The following is a 26,082-nucleotide window of genomic DNA, read 5'->3' on the forward strand; positions in this document are numbered from 1 at the left end:
TATTAATAGCAACAATATATTGTTAGAAGCTAAAATATTTTTTGAGTGGATTGTCATTTATATTCATATTTCTTCAATAGTAATATGGATGTTGGTTATAGAATGGGAATGTAAAAAGGCACCATTATTGCTAGATATTATTTAGGGTTGCAGTCAGGAGTCCCTGTGGAAAATTTAAAGCTATTTTTCATTTTCTATTCAGAATATCATGACAGAAAGCTTTGACAAAAATTATGATTACAAATTCTTTTTAGGTCTGGCTAGCAGCTAGAGATTACACCAGAATATGTTTCTGAAATAGTATATATTATGCTATTCTTTCTAATATTTACATTATTTTATTTGTTAGAGAGGAAAAGACAGAAAACCAAGATCTAGAGGGACTCAAAGGCAGACCACTGAAATCCACAAAAATAAAAGAAAAAAAAGAAGACAAAGGAGAAGACAGGGAGAAATATGATTTGCCACATGCTTCTTCATACCAGTTTTTTGAGCCAGCGGAAGAAGGGAAATTGGAAACTTCAGATATAGTCAGGTCATCTGCTGTTTCTGAAGTCTCTACCTCTCCCAAACAAAGACGTTCTATCATCAGAGATAGAGGGCCTATGTATGAAGATCCTACCTTACCTGATGGCTGGAGTCGCAAACTTAAACAGAGGAAATCAGGCCGTTCTGCTGGGAAGTATGATGTGTATTTGATCAAGTGAGTAAAAAAAAAACTATCAGGCTTTGGTAATTTAAAGTCTATGGGGATTTGCTTTTAAGTGATTTATTTTGGCAACGTATGTCTTTTCACTGCCATTTAACCCAATTTAGTTAAATTTAGTTAAAATTCATCTTAGGAATCCCAGCTTTTGAATTCTGATTATTTCTATTCAGCCTGTTTGATTATATTAGTTTTATGATAACCATTCTTTACTTGGATCAAAAGGATGGAGTAATACCTAATACCAGATATCTACTACCATAGAAACACTAATACAAAATAACATTAACACAGTCCATTGATATGATACATGAAAATGGAGGGTTTCAACAGTTATCAAAAGAAAATGGAATAGTTACTAAAAATAAAAAAATTTATAAGAAAGTTTAATTCTTATATTTATTTTATTTTCACTTTCAGATTCTGTCTTTTGTCTATCCACCCATTAGGAAAAATAAAATAAAATCCACACACATACCATCTTCCCTTTTCTCTTGTCTAGATTCCCTAGGTAATTCTACTAAAATCTACCTTTTAAATTTGGTTATCTAACTAGTTTAGTTTAATTAGTAAGCTATTTAAACTAGTTAAATTTAGTTATCTAAATTAGTTTATGTGGGGAAAATGGGTTCAAATACTATGAAGTTAATTTAATGGCTCAGTTGTGAGAAAAATATCAAAGTGGGACCCCATAATTTACCTGGAGCTTTAAGAGAATTTATCTATTACTTGCTATTTTTATCTTCATTTTGTTGAGGGACAAGATACCTTAACAGCATGGGGATCCCCATGGCAATGAGCAAGTTTTGCGAAAGAATTTGCAGTCCTGTCTCCAATTGAGGTTTGGTAAAAATGGATTTATTTTCACTGAGTAGCCCTCTTATGGGATGCTTCCTGATTGGGAAGACACAAAGATTGGGATATAGCATCTTGAATTTATTTTGCCTTCTATGGTTTGGGACTATAGAGCAATTTAATTACTAATTTCTAAATCAGTAAGGGTGATGATTGTTTTCCAGATCAAAGTGATTCCCAGATCAATTGTAGGTTAGAGTTTGTACCAAGCATCAAAATTTGAACTCTATGTCTGTTATGGCCACTGTTATCTATAGTTTAAAGGAGAAGTCTCTAAGAAGATTCATGCGAAACTAACATGTAACATGAGCTCTTCTTTTATTAGACAGGAACTTCAAAATAGGTGGAAAATATTAGAAATTTCATTTCTAGTTATTAATGAATTTTACCTATAAAATGCTTAATCCAATTTGGAAAACTCACTACTAAAATATACTCAAAACTTGTATTTCACATTAAAACATTTGGATATAGTTGTATCCCCTTTATATAGCATTCTCTATCCATCCACCAAATTAGCACCATTTTTAAAAAAATAACTTTATATTGACAGAACCCATGCCAGGGTAATTTTTTACAGCATTATCCCTTGCATTCACTTCTGTTCCGATTTTTCCCCTCCCTCCCTCCACCTCCTCCCCAAGATGGCAAGCAGTCCTATACATGTTAAATAGGTTACAGTATATCCTAGATACAATAAGAACTGAGCAGTTCTCTTGTTGCACAGGGAGAATTGGATTCAGAAGGTAAAAATAACCCGGGAAGAAAAACAAAAATGCAAATGGTTTACATTCATTTCCCAGCATTCTTTCTTTGGGTGCAGCCGCTTCTGTCCATCCTTGATCAATTGAAACTGAATTAGTCCTCTTTGTCAAAGAGATCCACTTCCACCAGAACACATCCTCACACAGTATCGTTGTTGACGTATATAATGATCTCCTGGTTCTGCTCATTTCACTTAGCATCAGTTCATGTAAGTCTCTCCAAGCCTCTCTGTATTCATCCTGCTGGTCATTTCTTACAGAACAGTCATATTCCATAACATTCATATACCACAATTTACCCAGCCATTCTCCCATGGATGGGCATCCATTCAATTTCCAGCTTCTAGCCACTACAAACAGGACTGCCACAAACATTTTGGCACATACAGGTTCCTTTCCCTTCTTTAGTATCTCTTTGGGGTATAAGCCCAGTAAAAACACTAACACCATTTTTAAATGCTTTCCCAAAATACACTATCTTAAGAAAAATTAGAAGCTTAACAGTAATTGAAAAATATTATGGATTTTAAAAATGAAATATGTGGCTCAGAATACACTATTTAATAACAAAAGGCTGGAGATATGTCTAGGAGCAAAATGAAAATTTATTATATATCTTCCCAAGAAGTTGTCATCCCTCCAATTGAACAAAAAGAAGGAGGCAAATTTGATGCTTTAAATATTTCCTAATGCAAATACTGCTCCCACACTGATCCTCATCCTTTCTGAATGGGGATATCACATTCTAAACTGGAAACTATCCAGGAAACTGAATTTTAGTTAGTACATAGCTGCCCATATTTGACTGAGGGAATATTGAGGTATGAGAATTGAGAGTAAAAGATCCCCTCAGGTTTTGCAGATTCCTTGTGAAAGAATTCGCAAACCCGAAATCTGTGGCAAAAGGGGATTTATTTACACTTAAGAAGACAGCTTTCTTAGTGGGCAAGGTCCTGTGTTGTAATTAGCAAAGGTGGGTTGACACTGAGAAGAAAATCTCTGCATCACTGGGCTAAGTCCAGAAAGGCAAATAGCTCCTGATTAGAAATTAGCAAAGGTAGGTTAAGGTTCAGAATCATTTTTTATTAACCTTCTTAGGGTTCATCAGGGTTTGCTCAGATCCCTGCTATTAAGAGCAATTCCAAGAAATGATCCCCAATTCAGTAGAGGGAACTGATTATGCCAAGATTCCCAATTAAATAAGATTACTTATTATGAATGGGTGTGGCCCCTCCCAGAGTTTGAGATTCAGGAATAGCCTTCCCCCCAAAAGGGGACACGGTTTCAGGGACTCCCTCCAAAAGTTAAAGGGGACACAATTTATATCATTTCCCCTCCAAAAGATCTCTACATCATTTGGAAGAAAATGATATCATGGGAGAATGGCAGGAAGGGAATGTAGGTATGTTTCTAAGGTCAATGCTCAAGGCTTATCCAACTCTGGGGTAGACGAAACCTTACTCAGTTTTCACAACTGCCTTTTAGAGATTCTCATTCCATCTTGTTCAGTAACAAAACTTTTTGCTAATCAAATAATATCAGTTTATTTAAATTCATTTCTCAGTCTTTTTGGCATTCTTTGTCAATCATTAAAAAACAAAAAATAAGATTAAAAGTATTTAAAAATACCAGCTCTTCCTTGGGCTTGCTGTAACAATAATACTTTGGACGTACCCTTTGGATGACTTCAGCCACAACAAAATCACAGAATTATTTCACATAATTATTCTTTTTTTATTTCTTTTTACTGTTTAAGAAAATCATAAAATAACTGAATGTACATAAATGTTGAATATTTTTGAGAATTCTTAAAAACCACGAAGTGGAGGTGAAGTAGTAATGCAAACAAATGCTTTTTAACAATAATTATTAACATTCTGTTTGAAATCATAGCAAAGAATTTTAACATACAGAAATTTGAAAGCAATCATTAGATAACTGGAAATTAACTAAATAACTAAAATGACTTTGACCAGTTTTGACAAGTATCTGTATTCTCTATACAACAAGCTTTTCATACTATGATATCGTGCTATGTAGTCATTGTGATGAGATCTATATTTTGGAATCCCTTTGATCAAGGAACCAAAATAAGATTAGGATGCCTGTTGGTCAGGGAGTTAAATGATGTCTAGTAGTAAGTTTGGGGTTCAGAGAACCAAATGGAGAGATTTGGCTCCCCTAATCCCCTTGGGATTCGGAGCATGGGTAGGGAATTTTGGAAATCCCCCTTCTGACAACGCAGAGATCCTTTCTAAAGAAATTTATGAATCTGAAAACTAGATTGGTAAAAGAGGTTTGTTATTAGCATTGGAAAGTCAGCCTTTGATAGCATCACTAGAAAGGCTGAATTCCTTAGTGACAAGGTCCAAACAGAGATGAAAAATCTGGTTAGGAAATGGGTGAAGATAAAGAGAGGGTAACTTTGAAAGAGAATATCATTTCAGCAGGTAGAAGTTTCCTTGGCATGGTCTGGCATGTTTGGTCCTCTGCCAAGATTGGGTTTTAAATTCCCATTTTTATAATAGAAGCCTTTGGCTACAAGCCTAGGCCTGCTCCCCATCTTGATGAGTTTGGTAGGTTGTTTGAGCTGGAATTGAATAGAAAATCTTCAATTGACTAGGGTTGGAATCTCCAACTTTTGATTCAGTTGGCCCCACCTAGATACCAGAATGAAGCAGTTTATCTTGTTTCCCTCAGGTGGTGTCCTTCAGAAGCAGGATTTTAGGAGAATCTCCTAAAAGGAGTTTTAGAGAATTTCAGGGTCCCTTCAACTGGTATTGAGATTTGGCCCTGGTAGGGAAGACTTCAGCATATTTTTTCATTTGCAAACCATTTCCCTCATAAGTTCAGGATTCACCAATCTGTGAATCTGTTTCAAGAATGTGATAAGAACTTTACAGTTTAACAACCTTATGAGCTCAATAGTGGTATTGTCCCATTTTATAGCTGAAAAAACAGAAATAACTTGTTTTTAAACAAGTGATCTTCTGAAACTCATATTTGGAATCAGGTTTTCCTGTTTTATACACTTTTCAAACATTTTGTTAGTTGTATTTTGAATTAAATTCTAATTTATCCTAAATTTTTATGATTTATGACTAAGATTTTGATGAGGATTAGGGTTAGTTTCAAAAAATCAGAACTAGAGTTATAGCCTTTACCTGTAATATTGAAAACTTCAACTTTAAATAAAGCCTTATTATATTCTTTTTCACTTAACTGACTAGACTGAAAACAAAAATAAAAATAAGAGCTCTGAGATTTGTTTTCATTTTTAAAACACCTCTATTTTCTTCTTTTTTTGGAGCCTATGAAACTCTAAGGATTGGGGTGGACTCATATTAGTTTTTTTTTTAAAAGAGAATTTTAGGCTTCTGCACCCCCAAAATTTTCTATTTGGTAAATGTCATAATGATAAGGTCTAGATATGGGGTACCTAAATGAAATTACGGTTTAATTGAGATCTAGTGGCAGGTTCGGGATACAGTGAGTCAAATAGAACTCCCCTGCAACCCTACTGAATTCTGTGCAAGAATATGGCGTTGAGGTCTAGTAGTGGCATGAGTCCCCAATAAAAGCATTTATTGGCCCGAAAAACTAGATTGAGAAAAGAGGTTTATTACGGGATTTGGAAAGTATAGTAAAAGAAATAGGTGAAGGTAGAGATAAGAAGGGCACTGGACAGAGGGCCAATGTACAGAAAGTCCTGACATGCCAGGCGGTAAGACTGCCAAGTTTGGGTTCCAGTGAGACCCTTTTATGATGGGAGATTTAACTAGAGGGGCCTGTGGGATAGCCCTGAAATTGGCTCAGATCCAGATGGGGATGGGACAGGTCGGGATCTTCTATTGGAATTCAAAAGGACCAGGATTTGTGAATCAAAAGGTAATTACATTAGCTAGGAGGGGTTGGGAATCAGAAAAGAAATTCAGAAAGAAAGGAATCTTAAAAGGACCACACCAGCATCAATAACTTCATCAAATATTGTCATTCTAAAATTTCTAATAGGCATTTTTCTCCACAAGGGCAATTAGGAGATGCAGTTAGTAGTTTGAGAAGATTGGATTTGGAATGAGAAATTCTTATTGTCTGGAGTTGAGATCTGGCTTCAGATACTTAGCAAGTCAATTAATTCTTCTCTCTTCATTGATAAAATGAGCTGGAGGAAGAAATGGAAAAATCACTTTGCTAAATCATCTTTATAAGTAAACTTCAAAAACACAATTAAAATGACTAAATAATAACATACACTTTTTCCAGAAATTTTTCCAAATTCTTATCTTTAATGGAATTGAAAAACCTCAGCTTTTAAGCTCTCCATTCACATGATTTGTAAAGACTCTATCTTCCAATTTATTTCCTGCTTTTTCTATTCTAAATTTTAATTCTTCTCTTGCATTTTTTCATCCTTTGGACTTGAATTACCAACTGATCATTGAGTTTCCGCTCTTCTGTAGCTCTTTGCTACTTTCTTAAGTTATCTCCTTTTGTTATTCAATCATAGTCTAGTACCACATTCTATCAGATCTCTTTATACAGATTTCTTCATATAATATAAACATAATATAATAATATAATACACAAAGTCTTTTTCAACTTTTAAGTGACTTACCTGTTAGTTTTTCCAAATGAAATTTCCTTGAATTATTTCAAATTAGGTGGTGTCACTAATATGTAACTCTTGTATTTCAGGAAGGGAGAGAGCTACAAACCTAAAAATCTATGTACGTGTTTTAGCGATTTTGAATATCTTTTATAATTTGAAAATTTACAGAAAAAACACTACAGTTTTAATTTAGTCATTAGTTTTTAATACCCAAAATCTCTATAAATCAGGAAAAAGATTTTCTTTCTTTTGTGTATCTACCAGTGTAATCTCCAGACAGCCAGAGTTTTCAAGGAAGGGAAAAAGACCATCTCTCAGTTTTCCTTCTGTGCACTTTCTGAGGCCAAATTTGAACTTGAGAAAATAAGTCTGACGAAATTAAGAACTAATCATAATGACACTATCCAATTCTATCAATTGATAGAATAATTTTAGCTAAGTTGCAGAATAGAAAAGCTTTTATATTTATATTTTTTGCTAAAAAGTGTAAGAACAAGATATTAATAAAAGGAATTTATTGATGTATAAAAAATAAAACATTAAAATAAAATCTTATTTTTGAGTTAAATCAAAAATTTAACAATTTTTAGTTATTAATATAAAACATGAATCATATGTCTAATAATAACTTATAATTTTGTTACACTTTTGGTTTGTTAGCGTCCTCATTTATTTTGTTGTTCTTATTGCTAATTTACTATATATTAATACATATAGATCTTCTGTGTTCTGTGTTCATTATATGCATTTCTTACAGCACAGCAATATTGCATTGAATTGTCAAATTCAGCCAGTCAGCTGGTGTTGGGCAAATTATTTACCTCTGTGTGTCTCATTTTCCTCATCTGTAAAATGAGCTGAAGAATGAAATAGTAATTCTAATAGTGTTGAGAAAATCCCAAATGGGGTCATAGATTTAGATCCAACTGAAATGGCTGATAGAGTATGATGGCCCATTTTTCTACAATTCCATTATTTTTACCATTGAAGTACAAGTTAGAATCTTAAGGTTATTTCGATTTCTGTTTTTCTTGTTACTAGTGTTTTGAAGAATTTTTTGGTGATTTTGAAAACTTCTCAAAAAACAGTTATACCTTTTGGTGTTATTTATACCTTTTGAGGATTATCTGTAAGATAGTCTTAAAATTATTTGTTAATTAAATATATATCTGTCATATCAAACTTATCAGGGAAATTTCTTATAAAGATTTTTCCCCCATTCAGTCCTTTATATCTTAATTACATTAATGTTGCCTGTATAGAAGTTTTTCAATTTAATCATCTTTTTATTTTTTCTTCCTGTTAAGGGTATATTTGATGAAGTGTGAGAATTGAGGGTAAGAGATCTTCTCTGGTTGATGTTAGAGATTCTTTGCGAAAGAATTTGTAAACCGGAGGTCTGTGATGAAAGGGATTTATTTGCACTAAGAACTCAGCTTTCTTACTGGGCAGCATCCTGTTAGAACTAATGCAAAATGTCTGGGAAGATAGCACTAGATATATTGGTGCTTCTTTGGACTTTAGCCCCCAATCTCTGGGTGAATCTGAACAATTCAATTTCAATTCAATTCAAAATTGAATGAGATTACTTATCTGGTTGTTTCCCTTATGGACAGAAGGGTGTGCTCCTTCTAGAGGTGAGTTTCCGACAGAATAAAAGGGACGCAGTTCTAGGGCCCTCAAAAGTTAAAAGGAGACACAATTTACATCATTTTCCTCCCTCAATAGGATGAAGGTCTCATCTTCTATAAACGGCTTCTAGCTGACATAGAGTTGTCCTTATGTTCAGTAGGGGGTTCAGGCCAGGAGGGGAAGTGGAAAATATAAAGACAGCAGCAGTTCATTTAGGGGATGTTGAGTGTCCAAGTCAGTTATCTTGGGATATTCAGGCTGAACAAGCAATTTAGAAGTTCATAGATTGGAGCCTGGAGGAAACAAATATCAGAGGTTAAAAGTGGGGGTGGCAACCAGGGTGGAGATAATAACGTTTGAGAATGGGCCAGAAAATGCATGGGGTAGCATCTGTGGACTGCCTTGAGAAGACTGATGGCATACCAAACAATCATTAATGCCTCCATTACCCACAGGGTAATGGCATTGGCAGGGACCATAAAATGATATCAAGAAAAGTAGGAGAAAAAATGCTAGGAGCAAAGTTATCTTTGGAATGTGTGGTGTTCTCTTCTTTAAAATATAACGGTTCTCTAGGGGAGAGCAGGTTTCTCAGGGAGGTTTTCTGGAGGCAGCCTTGGTTTCGGTTCAGAGTAATAATCACTCCAAATATAGCCAGGTGTTAAAAGTTCAAATCCTGGTTTCTGAATCTTCTCCCTGGGGCCCGGTTAGCTTTCTCAGAAGCCTATTTCTCCTTGGGTCCAAGAGCTCTTGCACTAATCTTTTGCCTCTGGCAGCTTCGGCTTCTCTTCTTCCAAATGTTTCCAGCCAGCACCAAGGGGAAAGTTGGAATGAATCTGACTCCACCTCTGAGAGTGGCCTTGTGGGCTTCCTCCCAGAGTGCTCTGTGTCCGTCCCAGAGTGCTCTCTGACCCTAAGAGCTTTTTGCTTATATGAATAGCTCTCTAAAGGTGGAACACAAGCATTGTTTCCTTCAGTTCCACGTAGTACCTTGTTTCAAGTTCTGGCCCATAACATCTTGTAAGATCAGATCAATCATCCTGAACCATGCTAAACTAGATAATTATTGTCTCTATCAATTCTAATGACTTTATAATTTGTAAGGATTCCAACAGAATGAGAAAGAGGGGGCTAAGTAGGCTTAGTCTGCTCTCTCTTAGCAAGCACATTGGCATGAATTTAGGGTCAGTCCTGCAGGGTAAAGCTTCTACTCAATTAGTGATAGTATCAACAAAAATCAGAAGCAACTTGAAACCAACCTCCCCTGGATATGGTCCCTTTCTCTGAAGAGGCTTCAGGAGAGGGGGAAGTTTAATAGCTAAAAATTGACTTGAGGGTATTTGAAACCAAGCATAAGAAGAAAGAGTTTATCCTGTGGGCTATAAGAAGGGTGTAAGAATCAGGGAACTGGGAAATTAAAGGTGCCATAGTCAAGGATGAGTGGGGAGCAGCTTTAGCATCTAAATGTAAACCTATTCCCCTTGGCCTGAAGTGAATCTCCCTTCTGATGTCCTTTACCAAATATGACAGAGATTTCTCTGGGTTCATGGATAGTTTGCAATAGATGCAGAATTTCTCTTGCATGTTTAATGGGAGAATTTTTTGCTGTCAACAGACCTCTCTCCCTCCAAAAAGCTCTGTGAGCATGCAAAATATGAAAAGCATATTTGGAATCAGTCTAAATATTCACTCTCATTCCTTTCCAAAGCTCTAATTAGAGTTATGAGGGCAGCTTTCTGAGCAGAAATCCTAGGGGTAGTGGCTTAGCTTCAGGTTAGGGGTGTTTATTAGAGAGCCTAATATAGTAAGTCTCCCACTCACAAGCCACTGATGCCCATTGGTTTTTAAAAGAACTAGGGTTCTTCTCTAAGGCACAAGAGCCATTCTAGGGAAACAATCCAGTTCCTTTGAGAAATAGGCAAAGGGTCTGGGAGTAGGGGTCCCCAGCCAGAGAATTCTTAGATTAGATTGCAGAGCTCCACGTCCTAACTATAGAATAGACAACAACAAAAGAAAGATTATCTCAGCCTGAATTTCGGTGATCCCATTGATGTTAGGGGATCTCTCAACTCTCAGTTTTTACACCTCAACATGTGGTGGCTCATCATGGGGATCTTGCCCAGTAAAAAAGCTGTTTTCTTAGTGTAATAAACCCATTCTTGCCACAAACCTCAAGCAAGATTCTGTTAGGACTATTGCAAAGGTGGATTTACACCGAGAAGAAAATATCTTCATCAATGGGCAAAATCCTGTTAGGACTAATGCAAAATGGGCTCTAGATACCTTGGGGCTTCTTTGGACTTTGGCCCCGAGCCCCAATCTTCTGATGAATCTAAGCAATTCAATTCAAAATTGAATGAAATTACTTACCTGGTGTTGCCCTTATGGTTAGAACCTTCTAGAGGAGGGTTTGAGACCTCAAATCCCAGTTTCAGGTCTCCCCTGTCTCCCCCCCAAGGTTTAAAGGGCATACAATTTACATCATATTCATCTGATCTTTCCTCTTGCATTTTTGTTGTACTACTACACTTTTCTAAGTTTTAATCAATCACTATTGATTCTTGTATCTTCAGTATGACATCTCAGCTTTCTTTTGTAAATAATAAAATAGGAAAATTAATGGAAGAATCAGTTTAGGTGATCTGGCTGATAGACACTAGATGACAGTAGGTATCAAAAGTTTGGTCATATGAAGAATCCTTCTGTTTGGGAAAAGAAATTTATTTAGGAGAAGAGGTTACAGACAGAATGAAGAGATACTAGACAATGGAAATAGTAAATATGAAATAGAATTGGGAGACCATAGAAAAAGATGTTAATAATTAATGATAGAAAGGCAGATTTTCTAATGGGAACTTGAAAAAGAGGAAAAAAAAACATCTGAAGAAGTTGGAGCATATCCTTAGCTGACTATTTTTTTGTTAATTAAGCATCATTTATTTTGTATTTGGCAAAAGGAAATAGTTTTAAAACAAATTTTTAGGACAATATTATTCATCACCTCTATATAAGATCAATCTTATTAGTTGCATAGTATTTTTCCTTTTTTATTTCCTTTTTTTTCTGGTTAGACACACATTAATTTTTTAAAATATAAATTTCTTTATGAAATATATTGGGAAGGAAAAATCAGAACAAAAGAGAACCCAAGAGGAAAAAAACACATAAGAAAGGAACATAGCAAGTATTGCGTTAAATTGTTTTCAATTTGAAATCCTAAAAGGGATTTAGCGCCCCAACAGTGTTAATTGTGAGGAGGTACCTTACACATACACAAGGTATAGTTAGCACAAGACAGAGCAACTGGGCAGCAAAGATGGCATGAGCCATAAGCAGATTTGTAAGGAAAGTTTACCTTAGGGATATGGCTGAAATCTCTAATAGGACCTAACTGGATTGCTCCAAGAGGGTGGACCTTAGAGAAATGAAGTTCTATCATTGCTCCAGTTTTTCTTTGCTAGATGCACCTAGCCATTCAAAATCATAAAGCACAAAGAGATATTCAATGAGATATATGTTATACATATAAACATGAGTAATGGAAATAATTTTATAGCAACATTTTTGCCTTATGGACATATTTTAGAATTTTTTTTTTAAAGTTAAAAAGCATTTGTTAACATATGCTAGTCACTTAGGATGCAAATAGAGAAATCTCACTGATTTTTAAAAGTGTTCATATTTATATATTATTTATTATTATTATTATTATTATTATTATATATTTTATAATTATCAAGATTTTTGTCTTCACTTGCCCTGGAAAAATATATTTACAATCAAGTAATGTCCGAAAAATGTATTTCTTATTCTATATATTAATCCAGCATTTTTCTTGTTTGGAGATAAGTAGTATTTTTCATTATTTGCCCTCCATTTTTCATTTGGATAAGAGTTCTTTATTAGAAATTAGTCCTCCCAGTAACCATTAACTGGATTATGAATTATGAATACATCAAATAACAGTTTTAAAAATTCAAATTACAATATCATGTAAAATGCACACTGACAATTTAGAAATAGATCAAGAGGGGCAACCAAGTAGCACAGTGGAACACTTCCTAGCTATATGGCCAGAGGCAAGTCACTAAACCCCAATTACCACAGCAAAAACAAAAAAGAAAAGAAATAGATCAACCCATTAAGAAATAATATGTTTAAAAAATAAAAAAATACATTGTAAAAGAAGTTACCCAACTGGTAGTGTTCTTCATAAACTCTAAAAAAGATAAAAGATTAGCCATGAAATATTTTAAGTTATGAGTCCACATGTATTAGGCTGAATTTTCCAATGCCTGCATAATCTTTGAAATTTCCTGTACTATTAATAACTATTTCAATTGAGGAAATATATTAGCATAATATTACATCATACTCTTCTAGCACATTTGCTTTCTTGCATTTCTGTTTTCACTGCATAATCCATATAGATCTTTTCATGCATTTATGTATTCATCACATAAAAATTCTTATAATAAATAACACTTCATTTCATTCATGTAACACAGTTTGTCATCCCCCATTTGTTTGCAATTCTTAGTTATTACACAAGTATTACTCTAAATATTTTGGAGTAAATGAAAACTTTCTTCTTACCATATTTTTCTTGGAGTATAAATCCGGAAATGGAGACTATGGTTCAAAATAGACATTTTAAATGTCACTTTATTTGTATAATTCCAATTTGCTTTACAAAGTGATTGCAGCTTTTCTAGCAAAGAATGTGTGCCTATCTAAATGTATCCCTTCTAACACTGACTATTGCCAAATTTCTTGTTTTCAAGGTGTCAAGACAAAATTTCAGTTATTTTATTTTAGTTCTTTTATTTGCAGTTTTTTGGGGGATAGATTTTCATATCCCTTGACTTCTTATTTATTTAAACAATAGATATTTGTCATGTGTGTTCGTTTTGTAACTATTTGTATTTATGCTATATGTAAATACACACACACATATATATGTATAGTTTAAATTTGGCCATAGAAGAATATATATTAACATATAGGTAAAGGTTATCCCTTGGATTTTTTAATATCATAACGTTTTATAGTTAGGTTTATTTTTCATTCCTCTGAAAGTTGTGCTAATGAAGTGTCTATATATATAGTCTGTTAATTGTTTGCAAATTTTGGATAACAAACTTTCATCAGAAAAAATTGATATAAAGATTTCCTAGATGATTTTTTCTTTTCTCCTAAGTGAATTAACTTTGTCTTTTCAAAAACTTTTTATTATTAAGAATAAATCTTAAATCCTGCAGGAGGAATACACAATTTACTTTTCAGGTTTTAAATAGTATCCTTAATTTTAAGTTTGTATATCCACTTAGAATTTGTCATTAAGTATTGATGTGACTAATTTTTGCCATATTGCTTTCTACTTTTCCCAGGAATTTGAAAAAAGATCAAATGGTAGGTTCTTTTCTACGTTAATGTTCTTTGTAATTATTGCTTTTCATTTATTGTCTCTCTCCCTCATTTGTTTTTTCATTGATTTCCTCACTTATTGTTAAGCAAGAGAGTGCATTTTACTGTGACTTTCTTATAAAGTCCAAAAAGTACTTCCCCATTTTATCTCTATTACTTCTTGTCATTTTCTTTAATATTTTAGATCTCTAGTTTTTCCAATTAGATGTTATTATTTTGGAAAGATGGGTGCTAGATTCCTATCCCAAATTAATTCAAGACATCTTCAGGTAAAAAGAGAAAGCATTTATTTAGTCCCTGAGGGAGAGCATACCCAGGAAGCATCTTAGTTCCTAGCATGTGTTCAATCTGATAAGCTGGAAACAGGAAAGCTGGTTAAACAGCAAAAGATCCAAGTGTTTTCATTGGGTCGAATAAAAGGAAATAATCATCATTGACCAATGTTTTCTCTTCCTATAGTTCACTTAGTTCCTGTCACTGACCTAGGGTCTTGATCTTTCTAGACTTTTAGGCCTCAAGATCATGCAACTTCCCTACAACTTGGGCCCAAAGCCTGATCTTCCAGCGTTGCAGACCTCTGAGAATAGAGATCACGGGACTTAGGCTTTGGTCTTGTGGTGTTCTTCTTTTATATAATATATGATTGTTCTCTGGGTGCAGGTTCCTTGGGCAGGTTTCTGGAGGCAGCCTGAGTTTCAGTTCAGAGTAATAATCACCTCAAATGCAGCCAGCTGATAAAATTCAAACGTTTATTTTCTCCTTCCAAGTCTTATCTCTTTCCTTGGGCCCTGTTAGTTTTCTTAGAGGCCTCTCTCACTCCTTAGCTCCCTCCTTGTAGCTTGTCTTTTGGCTCTTCCAGCTTCTGCCTCCAGCTCAACTCCGACTCATGGCTTCTCAATCTCCAACTGCTCCCCTCTCAATCTTTTCAATTGAACTCTCCTGACTGACTCAGTTGTTTTTAATGCTTTTTTGGAAGTGTAAACTCAAAGCTTGCCTCCTCCTCTGAGAGAGTGGGATTGTGAGTTTCTGATTTGTGAATCTCCTGAACTTGTGAACTCCAATGTGTGAACTCTCATTGGATGTTAACTTAAAAATTATTTCTATCAATACTAGTGACTTAACACCTTGTAAGGATTTGCTCTAATGTGTGAACCAATAAGCATTCTATCAATTCCATTAAGTTAACCCTAGGTTTCTAACAAGGGCTGACCTCAGATTTTTTTGAGCAAGCTTCATCTAGTCCCATGCAAAAAAAATTTTTTTTGTAATTTGATATTAAAAGTACAAATTAATTTTGATATTATCACTTTATTCTGTTGAAAGAAAAAGTCCATCCAGAAGATCTGAATAATTCTAACCCTGAATAATTCTTATTATATATGACTTAAAAAATATTTTGTAACCTGTACCTTTACTGAATCTACTAATCCTTTAATTTGTTGTCTTTGGCAGTTATTGAAGGATTTTTCAAATAGATCCTTTGTAAATGTAAATATCAGTTAAAAGGAATAATTTAGCCTTCCCTTTCTCTGTATATTCCTTTAATCCTTAATTCCTTTAAGTTATATTCTATTACTAGCATTTCCAGACAATTGGAAAGAGTAGAGCATCTTTATACTTCTATATTAAATAAGGTACTTACTTGTTTTGTAGATATTTTTATGATATTAAGAAAAGGTCATAAGATTCTGGGAAGTTCTAGGGAAGGTAGGTCAAAAAAGTCCAAGTGTTCCAGATTTCCCCAGGAACTAGTTAAAATAGCACTTCAGGGCAGAAAGCAGTAAGCACAAATTAGATTTTGAGTAAACTAGTCCTTCTGGAAAAATCCTGAAAGATGCTAAATTGAAAATTTGGCCTGTGTAAAGTATATAAATACTGGAGATTTGACTGTGGGAGAGAAGGAACTGGCAGGGATGCTGTTGATTATGGATAGTTAGACTTCCATTGTTGGAATTTTCATACTCCAGGTGAGAGAACTGAGACCAGAGACACCAACTCCCATAATTTTGGACAGAAGCAATTACACCAATCATTTGCTTTTAAAAAATGAGCAGGCAAAGAAGAAAGAACCCAACCATATGGGAATTATGGGAAGACTTTTTAAAAAAAATTTTTTTAATTATAGCTTTTTTATTTACAAGATATATGCATGGGTAATTTTACAGCATTGATAATTGCAAAACTTTTGTTCCAACTTTTTCCCTCCTTCTCACTCGCTCCCCCAAATAACAGATTGACCAGTACATGTGTTAAAATATAAATTAAATACAACATAAGTATTCATGTCCAGTTATTTTGCTGTACAAAAAGAATTGGACTTTGAAAGAGTGTATAATTAGCCCATGAAGGAAATCAAAAATGCAGGGGGGCAAAAATAGAAGGATTGGGAATTCTATGTATTGGTTTATAGTCATTTCCCAGAGTTCTTTCCCTGGGTGTAGCTGGTTCTGTTTATTACTGCAGAGTTCTTCAGAAGAGGAAACTGAAGCAAAAAAAAAAAAAAAAGCTACTACTATCCCAAAGAGTATTTTTACTTGCTCACCTGCCCCCAAAAGAATTCATAGAACTTAAAAAAATTTTTTCAAAAGATTCAGTCAAGACATGACTTGAGATCTGCTACTTCCTCAACCAGCTCATTTTACAAATGAAGAAACTGAGGCCAGATTTGAATCAAATAAGTTGAGTCTTGATTTAAGACTCAGCATTTAATCCAACTTCACCACTTAACCATTCATATGTGTTGCACACGACATACCATAAGCATTCGCCGATTAATTGCATTCCATTTTAAACTGACTAGTCACGATCCATAAATTAATTACATATTACCATCATCTGGTGTATCCTCCCTCCCTGCTAAACTATACATTACCTTTTATTGTGGAAAAGAGGTGATATGAGAGGATGAAGGAAGAAATAGAGGGAAGAACTCAAAGAAGGGTAGAGGGAAGAATGCTATGGACAGAAATGGACACACAAATCTATTTTTTTTTAATAATTTTTTATTGATAGAACACATGCCAGAGTAATTTTTTTACAGCATTATCCCTTGCATTCATTTCTGTTCCGATTTTTCCCCTCCCTCCCTCCACCTCTTCTCTCAGACGGCAAGAGTCCTTTACGTGTTGAATGGGTTGCAGTATATCCTAGATACAATACATGTGTGCAGAACGGAACAGTTTTCTTGTTGCACAGGGAGAATTGAATTCAGAAGGTAGAAATAACCCGGGAAGAAAAACAAAAATGCAAGCAGTTTATATTCATTTCCCAGTGTTCTTTCTCTGGGTGTAGCTGATTCTGTCCATCTTTGATCAAGTAAAGCTCTCTTTATCAAAGAGATCCACTTCCATTAGAATACATCCTCAAACAGTATCATTGTTGAGGTATATAATGATCTCCTGGTTCTGCTCATTTCACTCAGCATCAGTTCATGTAAGTCTCGCCAGTCCTCTCTGTATTCATCCTGCTGGTCATTTCTTACAGAACAATAATATTCCATAGCATTCATATACCACAACTTATTCAGCCATTCTCCCATGGATGGGCATCCATTCATTTTCCAGCTTCTAGCCACTACAAACAGGGCTGCCACAAACATTTTGGCACATACAGGTCCCTTTCCCTTCTTTAGTATCTCTTTGGGGTATAAGCCCAGTAGAAACACTGCTGGATCAAAGGGGATGCACAGTTTGATAACTTTTTGGGCATAGTTCCAAATTGCTCTCCAGAATGACTGGATGTGTTCACAATGGACACACAAATCTAACAAAAACCTCTGAAGTCAGGGACAGTAACCATGATTGGTTTTGCATTTGAAGTCTTTTGTCTATATTGGATTCAACTCACCTCCCTATATTTGAACATAAGCAATTTATTCTTGTTTAATTCTTTTTTTTTCTTTTCTTTTCTTTTCTTTTTTTTTTTGGTTGAGGCAATTGTCATTAGTGACTTGCCAGGATCACACAGCTAGCAAGTATTAATCGTCTGAGGTCAGTTTTGACCGCAAGTCCTCCACTGCGCCACCTAGCTGCCCTTGTTTAATTTTTAATCATGATTCTTGTTTACCTTTTTATGTTTCTTTATTTTTCATTTGTATATTTGAACTTTAAATTTCCATCTAACTTAGGCCTTTTTTTTTTTAAATCAGAAATGTTTTTCTTTTTCATTAAGTTAAAGTTACATTAATTCCTGGAATTAAAATAAGTCTTATATCCAGCAGTATTTTTATCTGATAGCAGTCTTTTTTAAAATAATGACTTTAAGCTTAATAATCAAAATGGATTTTTGGAGGGAGTATCATGTCTTTTGAATCCTTTTGTTATTTTCTTGTGTTAGTGACTTTTATGATAATCAGGGATTTCAAAGCTGGAGAGACCACATGTAAGCTTTCATTGCTTTCAAAGTGATGTTTAGGGCTTTCTCTTCATTGTTCTCATGGAAGTCCTGCTTTTGAATCTGAAACATTTTGGAAGTTTAATTAGACTACTTTGGATTTTGAATTCTTATTTGTAAGCAGCAGCCTAGGCTGGAAGTCTAGAATTATTGTGGTTCTCAAATTCTCTCACATTGATTGTATTGTTAGATTCATGACAGCAATTGATTTTCTTGACTCTGTTCTTTTTTTCTTATGCCATTCAGTAATACTAGCTAATTTTTTGAATAGATTTTCTGAAATTCTTATCTTTATTATTTATTATGAAAGAGGCATATTGAGTAATCTATTAATTTTGCCTTTTTCTCTACAGAATTTTAAGGTTTTTTTTTTAAAGTGCTTACATGCTATTTGAGATGTATATTAAATATTTAATGTATTTCATTATAATTTCTCAGACTTGGAGCAGGAACTAGATAGTCCCTTGAAATTGATGGGATTTAGAGTTGATGTTAATGACAATGGTAGCAGAGGTTGGCAACTTTTTTGGGTAACCCATGGAGGATAGTTTCTACAGTGCTTCTCCAGTTATATTTTTCAATATATATTGTTATTAATGTTATAAATTATTAGTATTTGATACATGGAAATTGGACATGGAAAGAAAGGGAGAAAAAACAGTTTGACAAAATTTTAACAATAATGAGGTTTGATAAAATGTAGATCTTTTTTCTATATGATTTTGTTCTTTGTAATTATACAGAATTCAGTTTTATTGTCATTTGTCATTTTTCTTTCCACTAATAACTGATAATTTTTATGATATAGATTTTTCTATATTCATCACTTATTATTGTGATGCAATAATATGTAATTGCATTTTTGTGTCAATTTTAGTTATTCCCAAAATGATGGATATTTACATTTTTTTTCCAGATTTTTGAACAAAGTTCTGGTACAAGTATTCTGGTGTGTATAGGACCCTTTTTTTTTTTTTTTGATTATTGACCTTGGATTAAAAATTTATAGACATTTTTAGCACTTTATTCCTACCAATTTTCTCTCCATTATTTCTAACTTTGGTTCTTCTCTCTGTTTTTTTTCTGTTTAGTCCCCAGGGAAAAGCCTTTCGATCTAAGGTGGAACTGATTGCATACTTTGAAAAGATAGGTGACACATCTTTGAACCCAAATGATTTTGATTTTACAGTAACTGGGAGAGGAAGCCCTTCTCAGCGAGAACAAAAGTCATCAAAGAAGCCACAAACTACTAAGACTTTGGAAGCAAGAAGAGGACGAGGAAGACCCAAAGGAAGCAGCACAGGAAAAACTAACACAGATGATTCAGAAAGTGTTCATATTAAAAGGGTGATAAAAAAGTGTTCTGGAAAGCACCTGGTCAAAATACCTTTTCAGTCTTTACCTGGAGGGAAGGAAGAAGGGGCTACTACATCCACCCAAGTCATGGTAACCAAACATGTTGGTAGGAAACGGGTAAGTGAGACAAATCCCCAAAACATTCCCAAGAAAAGAGGCCGAAAGCCAGGTAGTGGGTTGGCAATCACTTCTGCTGAAGTCAAGAAGAAAACAATTAAAGAATCTTTCATCAGCTCAGTAAAAGAAACTGTGTTGCCCATCAAAAAAAGGAAGACTAGGGAAACACTTAGTATTGAAGTAAAAGAAATGATGAGCCCCTTGATCTTATCAGCCATAGGAGAAAAGAGTGGGAAGGGAGTAAAAGCTGGAAAAAGTCCTGTTTGTAAAAGTAAAGAAAGTAAAGGACAATGCATTAGTAGCACCTCACTTATGAAAACAAAGCCCTATTATCATTACTTAGAATCATCTCAGGATCTTCCAAATCCATTATCTTCTGAGAGTTCTAAGACTTCAGACTCCTCTGAGTCCAAGGACTTAAGCAACAAAGATAAGAAAATGCAAAAAGGAGAACTTAAAAGTGACAGCTGTATAAAAGAGCCCATTAAAACTCATCCCACTCCTACTGTCACAGATAAGTATAAACACAAAGAAGGAGGCCCAACAAAATTCATTGTTTCATCCTCTCTGCCAGGGACAAATACAGAAGGTCCTGTGGGTACCCAGATGTTTGTAACTAAGAAAATTAGTTGATTTTAATTGATAAAAATTAAAAAAAAAATAAAGGCAGCTTTTGTTTCCTCTTATGGGTAGGACTGTGATAAAACTTTCGAAGCTAATTGAAATAAAACATTTTATGTTTTTGTTTTCTCGAATAGTTAGAATTTTGTGGCTTCTGGGTAAAACTAATTGTGGATAATTGTATAAGTATAGATATTAAGTTTTGCACATTTGTAGTAGAGTACTCTGTACTACTGATTAGTCTAAACATTTCATCAAACATTTTGTCATATGCCAATTCCATCATTCATCGTAAGAATAGAGTGGCATATAAATTGTCATTTGAAACATTGAAATAAATTAGAGTAGTGGACCTTGTATTTTTAGTACCATTAATGCACTGGCCTGGAATTTTAAATTGGTGTCAAAAAAAAAAAAATAAGATAAAGGTCAACAATAAAGCCAACTATTTGTTTCCTTCTTTCTCAGAATTTTACAGAGATTTTCCTTTTTTTAAATCTTCATTTGGTGCCCTGACCAGAATAGATCTTTTGGTGAGGCATCATGAATTGACCTACATTAACTAATTGAAATCTTATGTTTTATTTTTTATTTATTCAATAGATACTTGAGATTTAAAAGACTCATGGAGAAATAGTGAATCACAAATGAATTTTACCAACTTCTAAAAAAAGCCCATAAAGAAATGGTTATTTTTTTTTCTAATTGAAAATTCAGAGAACAGGTGGGGGATATTTAGTTTATTTTAAAGCAATTTGAAGGAATTTGTTTTCTTATTCTGCTTAGTTTCATTCATTACAGTGGTAAATTGGCAGGATTTTCCTACCTTTGGGAATTTGTATTTGAAATCTAACAGTTATTTGTATGCATAGAATCTCATTCCCATATTCCCATACCCTTTTTAGTTCTCACATTTTCAGTAAATTGCTTGTAACATTCAGATAATTTGTAAAATAAGGTTACTGCACTATTCATTGTATCATGATTTTTGATAGGAAAAAAGATAGAAAAAGTAAAATGTGGATTAAATTGTACTTTGCTTTAGAAATAATAAATGAAGATTGAGTTCAAATGTGATCATTGTCAAGGTACACATTCTTGTGTCTTCTACTAAACTAAAAATCATTGGAACAGAAATGTGGGCTTCTAATTACTTTAAAAATAGTCACATATAGATTTGGACATATAATGCAGTTTTTAATTATCTATGTTTTTATTATTTTGCATTCTTTTTAAAAATTATTGCTCATAGGGATGAAATGTAAAGAAATAGTTTTCATTGCCTAATTTTTTCCTTCATTTTTGATTCTTGATAGGAAAATGTTCTTAGAAAGAACTTTGTAACTCTCTTCTTCATTATTTAAGGGGAAAAAAATGTTTCAAAACTTTTCACTTTTGTTCTTTAAACATTTTGATTTGATTTCTGATGTTAAATTCCTTGAAAGGACACTCATTTTTGCACTTTTTCTTTTGAAACCCCTCTGACATTGGAAAGAATTCTATTAACATTATTTATTAGTATAACTTTTGCTTGTTTTACTTTATTCTGGTACAAATTTTGAATCATGTCAAGACTTATTACTGACTACATTCAACGTAATGTCAGAACAGAAGTGGTTTCTATCGATTCTTACTGAGATGTTTCTTAGATGTCACATATTATTAAAAAAAATTCTTAGTTGAAATTATGTATTTTTTAAAAAGGCTTTTTAAATTGAATCCTTTAGTCTTTTTCCTATTTTCCAAATTCTTAATCTGTTCCCCACCCTCTTTTTTATATTACTTTTCTTTATGCCTTATTTTAGTCACTTGAAAATTTTTTCATATTCTTGCTGGGTCTTTCCTTTTTTCTATCCTGCTGTTAATGTAGCAAAATGATCAACCAGGCAAAGAATTATTTTCATCCACAAGATTTGCAATAATTGAAAAATGCTATTAATTGCGGAGAATATGAAATGCTTTTGATTTATTTACAAGAGATCTTGTACCAAAATCACAGTTAGTTTAATAATTAGAATTTCTAATAATTTCTGACATTAAAAAGATTTGGCTAAGAGTAAAAATTCATGAGTTGGTTTCCTGGCAAGGAATCAATTCATCTAGAAGTAAAATTGGAATTTATAAATATGTGTATTGTTTTCTGCTTCATAATGGTATGTATGTATTGAAGTAGTGACTTGTATTAACTTGTAATCTTTCAGGCTTATTCATTGTAATTTAAAAGTTATTTTGTCATTTTCATTTCTATTAGTAATAACAATTTTTTTTTTGGTTTTAGGTGATTCTAATGATTCAGAAAGTTAAAATAATCTGACTTGGAATTAACTTTGTATGTCTTTGGATGGCCAGAGACTCCACAGCTTAGAATTTGCCCAATAGTTTTTTTAAATAAATAAGGAAGCTGCTTTAGCAAAGTTAATTTACACAACTAGTTCTGCTTTCCAAAATTATGGCAGAAGTTGTGTCACTTGGAGAATTGAAATGAAAGGAATCTCTCTTGAAGTAGCAATTAGATTTAGATTCATTGAAGATAGCCAGTAGAGAAATTTTAAAAATAGTTCTTGTATTATAAGTTTTATGTTTTGAGCTATAAAATTAAGTAACGCACAAAAAACCAAAAATATATTCAGGCTTTTTAATGCTTACTAATTTTGCCTCATAATAGTTGTCCTGTTTATAAATGTTAATTATATCTTTTTCCTTCACTGTCTCTTTCCATGTTTCTCTTCCCATACATTCCCCATTTTCTTCTTTTAGAAACTTTTTGCCTTTCAATTACTTTTGACTTGTCTGATTCTCTATGACCTCTTTTGGGTTTTTGGCGTGATTTGCAAATTTATAATTTCATTTTACAGATGAGAAAACTAAACAAACAGTAACTCCTGGGGTTATGTTATCACAAAGTAATGTGTCTCAAGCCGCATTTGGATTCAGGCTTTCCAATTCCAGACATTTCCCTTGTACCCATTGCCCAAGAACTTAAAGTGAAGGAATTTATATTTAGGCTACTTCCCCCTCCCCCAGTTTAGATGCTATATATGTTTATTTCAGGAATGTATTTCAATACATTCAGGAAATGTATTGAATATCTGAAGTGATCCTTAGTGCAGTAATAATTACTAGATAGCAGCAAAAAGCAAATCTAGTAATAAAATCAACCCCAACAATTCCATACCATACATTATGCAAAAATTTCAAAAACTATTTTTTGCTTGAAATAGATATCTTAATCAATGGATTTTTTTTTTACAACTAGTCATTTCTCTTATAGCAGATAATTGAAGTTTGGGGAAGTTTGAATTCTTATAATCCATGTTTGATGGCTCTGTTTTTGTATTTAAGCGAATAGAAACTTAACTGCATATACTTTATCTTCAGTATTTATAATTTTACCCGAAAGAATACATAATAATGAATGAACTGAAAATGCTATTTTTTTGGACACGATAGAGAAATGTAAAATATGAAATATAACTTTTTGAATCATTAATACAGAGATAATGTATCTTACTTTTAGTGTCATGTAACAGTGTCATGTAAATGCCTATTGTAATATTGTTCAGTTTTAATTATGGTATAATGTGCTTAGCAAATTTTTGCTTTGAGAAATAATCTTTTGACCATGAACTATTAACTTAAATAGACCAGATATCTGACACCCAAATAATATATGTAATCTTGCATTTACCTTAAGCACAGAAGTACAAAACATGTTTAAGAGTTCATATGAAAAGTTAAATGGAATTCTTTTTGAAGTTTATAATCTTGGAAACATGCTTTTGCATGTCATACACCATAGTTATATTGTCTATTAGCATCATACTCATCACATTTTGATTGAGACACATACAAAAAAGATGAATTCCAAAAGAGAATAATCAAAGCAATTGCAAGTCTTCATTTTCCATTTCCACAAAGAACTTTTACTGGATTTTAATATCCAAGAAAATATCATTCCAAGTTCAAGATCAAGTTCAATTGCAATTATGTGTATAAGATTCTTTGAAAATGGTAAGTTAAAATGAAGTATTTAAATTAAATTGGAAATAGTTTCCTGATATTACTTTTTTGTTAAAATTCTTACTGAATTTTAGTGAAACTATATATAAAGTGAAATTGTAATGAAAGCTTTATTGATTTTTGGTTTGTCTGATTTCAGGCTTTCTCATAAAAAAGTTGTACATCCTAGAGAAAAAAATTAGATCAAGTTTTAAGTTTTGATTATCTTTTTCTGCTTTTAAAATACATATCTATGTATGTGTGTGTGTACATGTATAGATATATAAATTCATTCTGGTTGTAATGCCATTAAAAAAACAAGCTAATTGTAATTCTATCTGTTGATTATTTAAAATATTTTCCTGATATTTGTAGCATTTAGGATAAATAAAAGCAAATTCTAAAAATAAAAATCTCTCTGTGGCTTGTATTTTTTATAAGCAAATTCATGATCTTTGCTTCTTATTTTTTTTACAAAAATCTCTCGTTTACTGATTGCCAGGACCATACATACTTCACCGGATAGACATGGAGATCAGGCTGATTAAATTAAAGTGCTAACGGCTTTTCTTTATTGACGTCCTCAGTAGAGGTTAGCAGGAAGCTAGAGCAAGTGTATGTATGTCTCTGCCTCTCTATCTGCATCCCTGACTCACTCTACATCTCTGCTTCTCTCTACTCTTCAAACCCTTCTCTGCCTATGGCCTCAAAGCTGCTTATATTTAGTCTCTTATGGGATTATCTGGTGCCTAGCCCACTCAGCACTGCTTAAGTGAATCCACAGAAGGCAGACACCTGGAGTTAGTGCTGTGTCCTAAGAAAAGATCTAACATCTCTTAAGACATAACCTCCTGTTTTAGAGACTAAGCCCCTTTCTACCTCCTGGGTCCTACCAGCTGACATGGTAATTCCCAGAAGTAAAGTATCAACACTTCTTCAGTTCTGTTTTACTATGCTGGTTTTGTATTATCTAATTTAAATTGGGCTCTCACTTTTACAATCTTTTTATACTTCCCCGTTTGATTTATTATCTTGTCACATCAGCTTTTTCCTGTCATCTTCCATGTCAGCTGAGAATCTTGCTTTGTTATTGCCCATAAAATTGCCAGATTCCTTTCTCTTCCTCGTTGCTCATCATTCAGTTGCTATTTGCCAGTATCTTTGTCTCACAGCAAGATACCTGCATAGCTGATTCTAATCCATCCCTATCTTCTCCAGAATATTATTTCCCGTTAGTTCTATACTCATTCAGTGTCTCCCTATCAACTATTCTTCTGAAATTTACAAACATGCCCTTGCCTTTAAAAAAATTTTCCATTTTTGTCTTCCAACCAGTTATTATTCTTATTAACTTTCTTCTTTTATGGTTAAACTTCTGAGATCTTTTCTATTTGGTACTCACTTTCTAGTCTTTTCTTTCAATTATATTGTTTTTTTTAAATAACTAGGTAGTTTTCAACATTCATTTTTATAAAACCGTTCTAAATTTTTCTCTCCTTCCTTAACCTTCCCAATCAGCAAAGTAATTTGATAAGTTATTTATATATGTGCTATCCAACCTGCAGAGTTCTAAACTTATTTGTCTCTAAAGATACTAACAATTT

The 26,082-nt window shown here is 33.4% G+C and overlaps 1 protein-coding gene across 1 annotated transcript in view; it reads left to right on the plus strand.

The window, feature by feature from the left end:
• The window catches only part of LOC127542338 (methyl-CpG-binding protein 2-like), a 40,068-nt gene extending 15,177 nt beyond the window's left edge, over positions 1 to 24,891 (plus strand). Inside the window, exons 3-4 of the mRNA XM_051967826.1 lie at positions 350 to 703; positions 19,477 to 24,891. Coding sequence (XP_051823786.1) covers positions 350 to 703; positions 19,477 to 20,491 — 1,369 coding nt within the window. The 3' untranslated portion in view covers positions 20,492 to 24,891. The remainder of the gene's footprint in view (positions 1 to 349; positions 704 to 19,476) is intronic.
• The last annotated feature ends 1,191 nt before the right edge of the window (positions 24,892 to 26,082 follow it).

This window comes from Antechinus flavipes, chromosome X (assembly GCF_016432865.1).
Source record: "Antechinus flavipes isolate AdamAnt ecotype Samford, QLD, Australia chromosome X, AdamAnt_v2, whole genome shotgun sequence".
Lineage (NCBI taxonomy): Eukaryota > Metazoa > Chordata > Mammalia > Dasyuromorphia > Dasyuridae > Antechinus > Antechinus flavipes.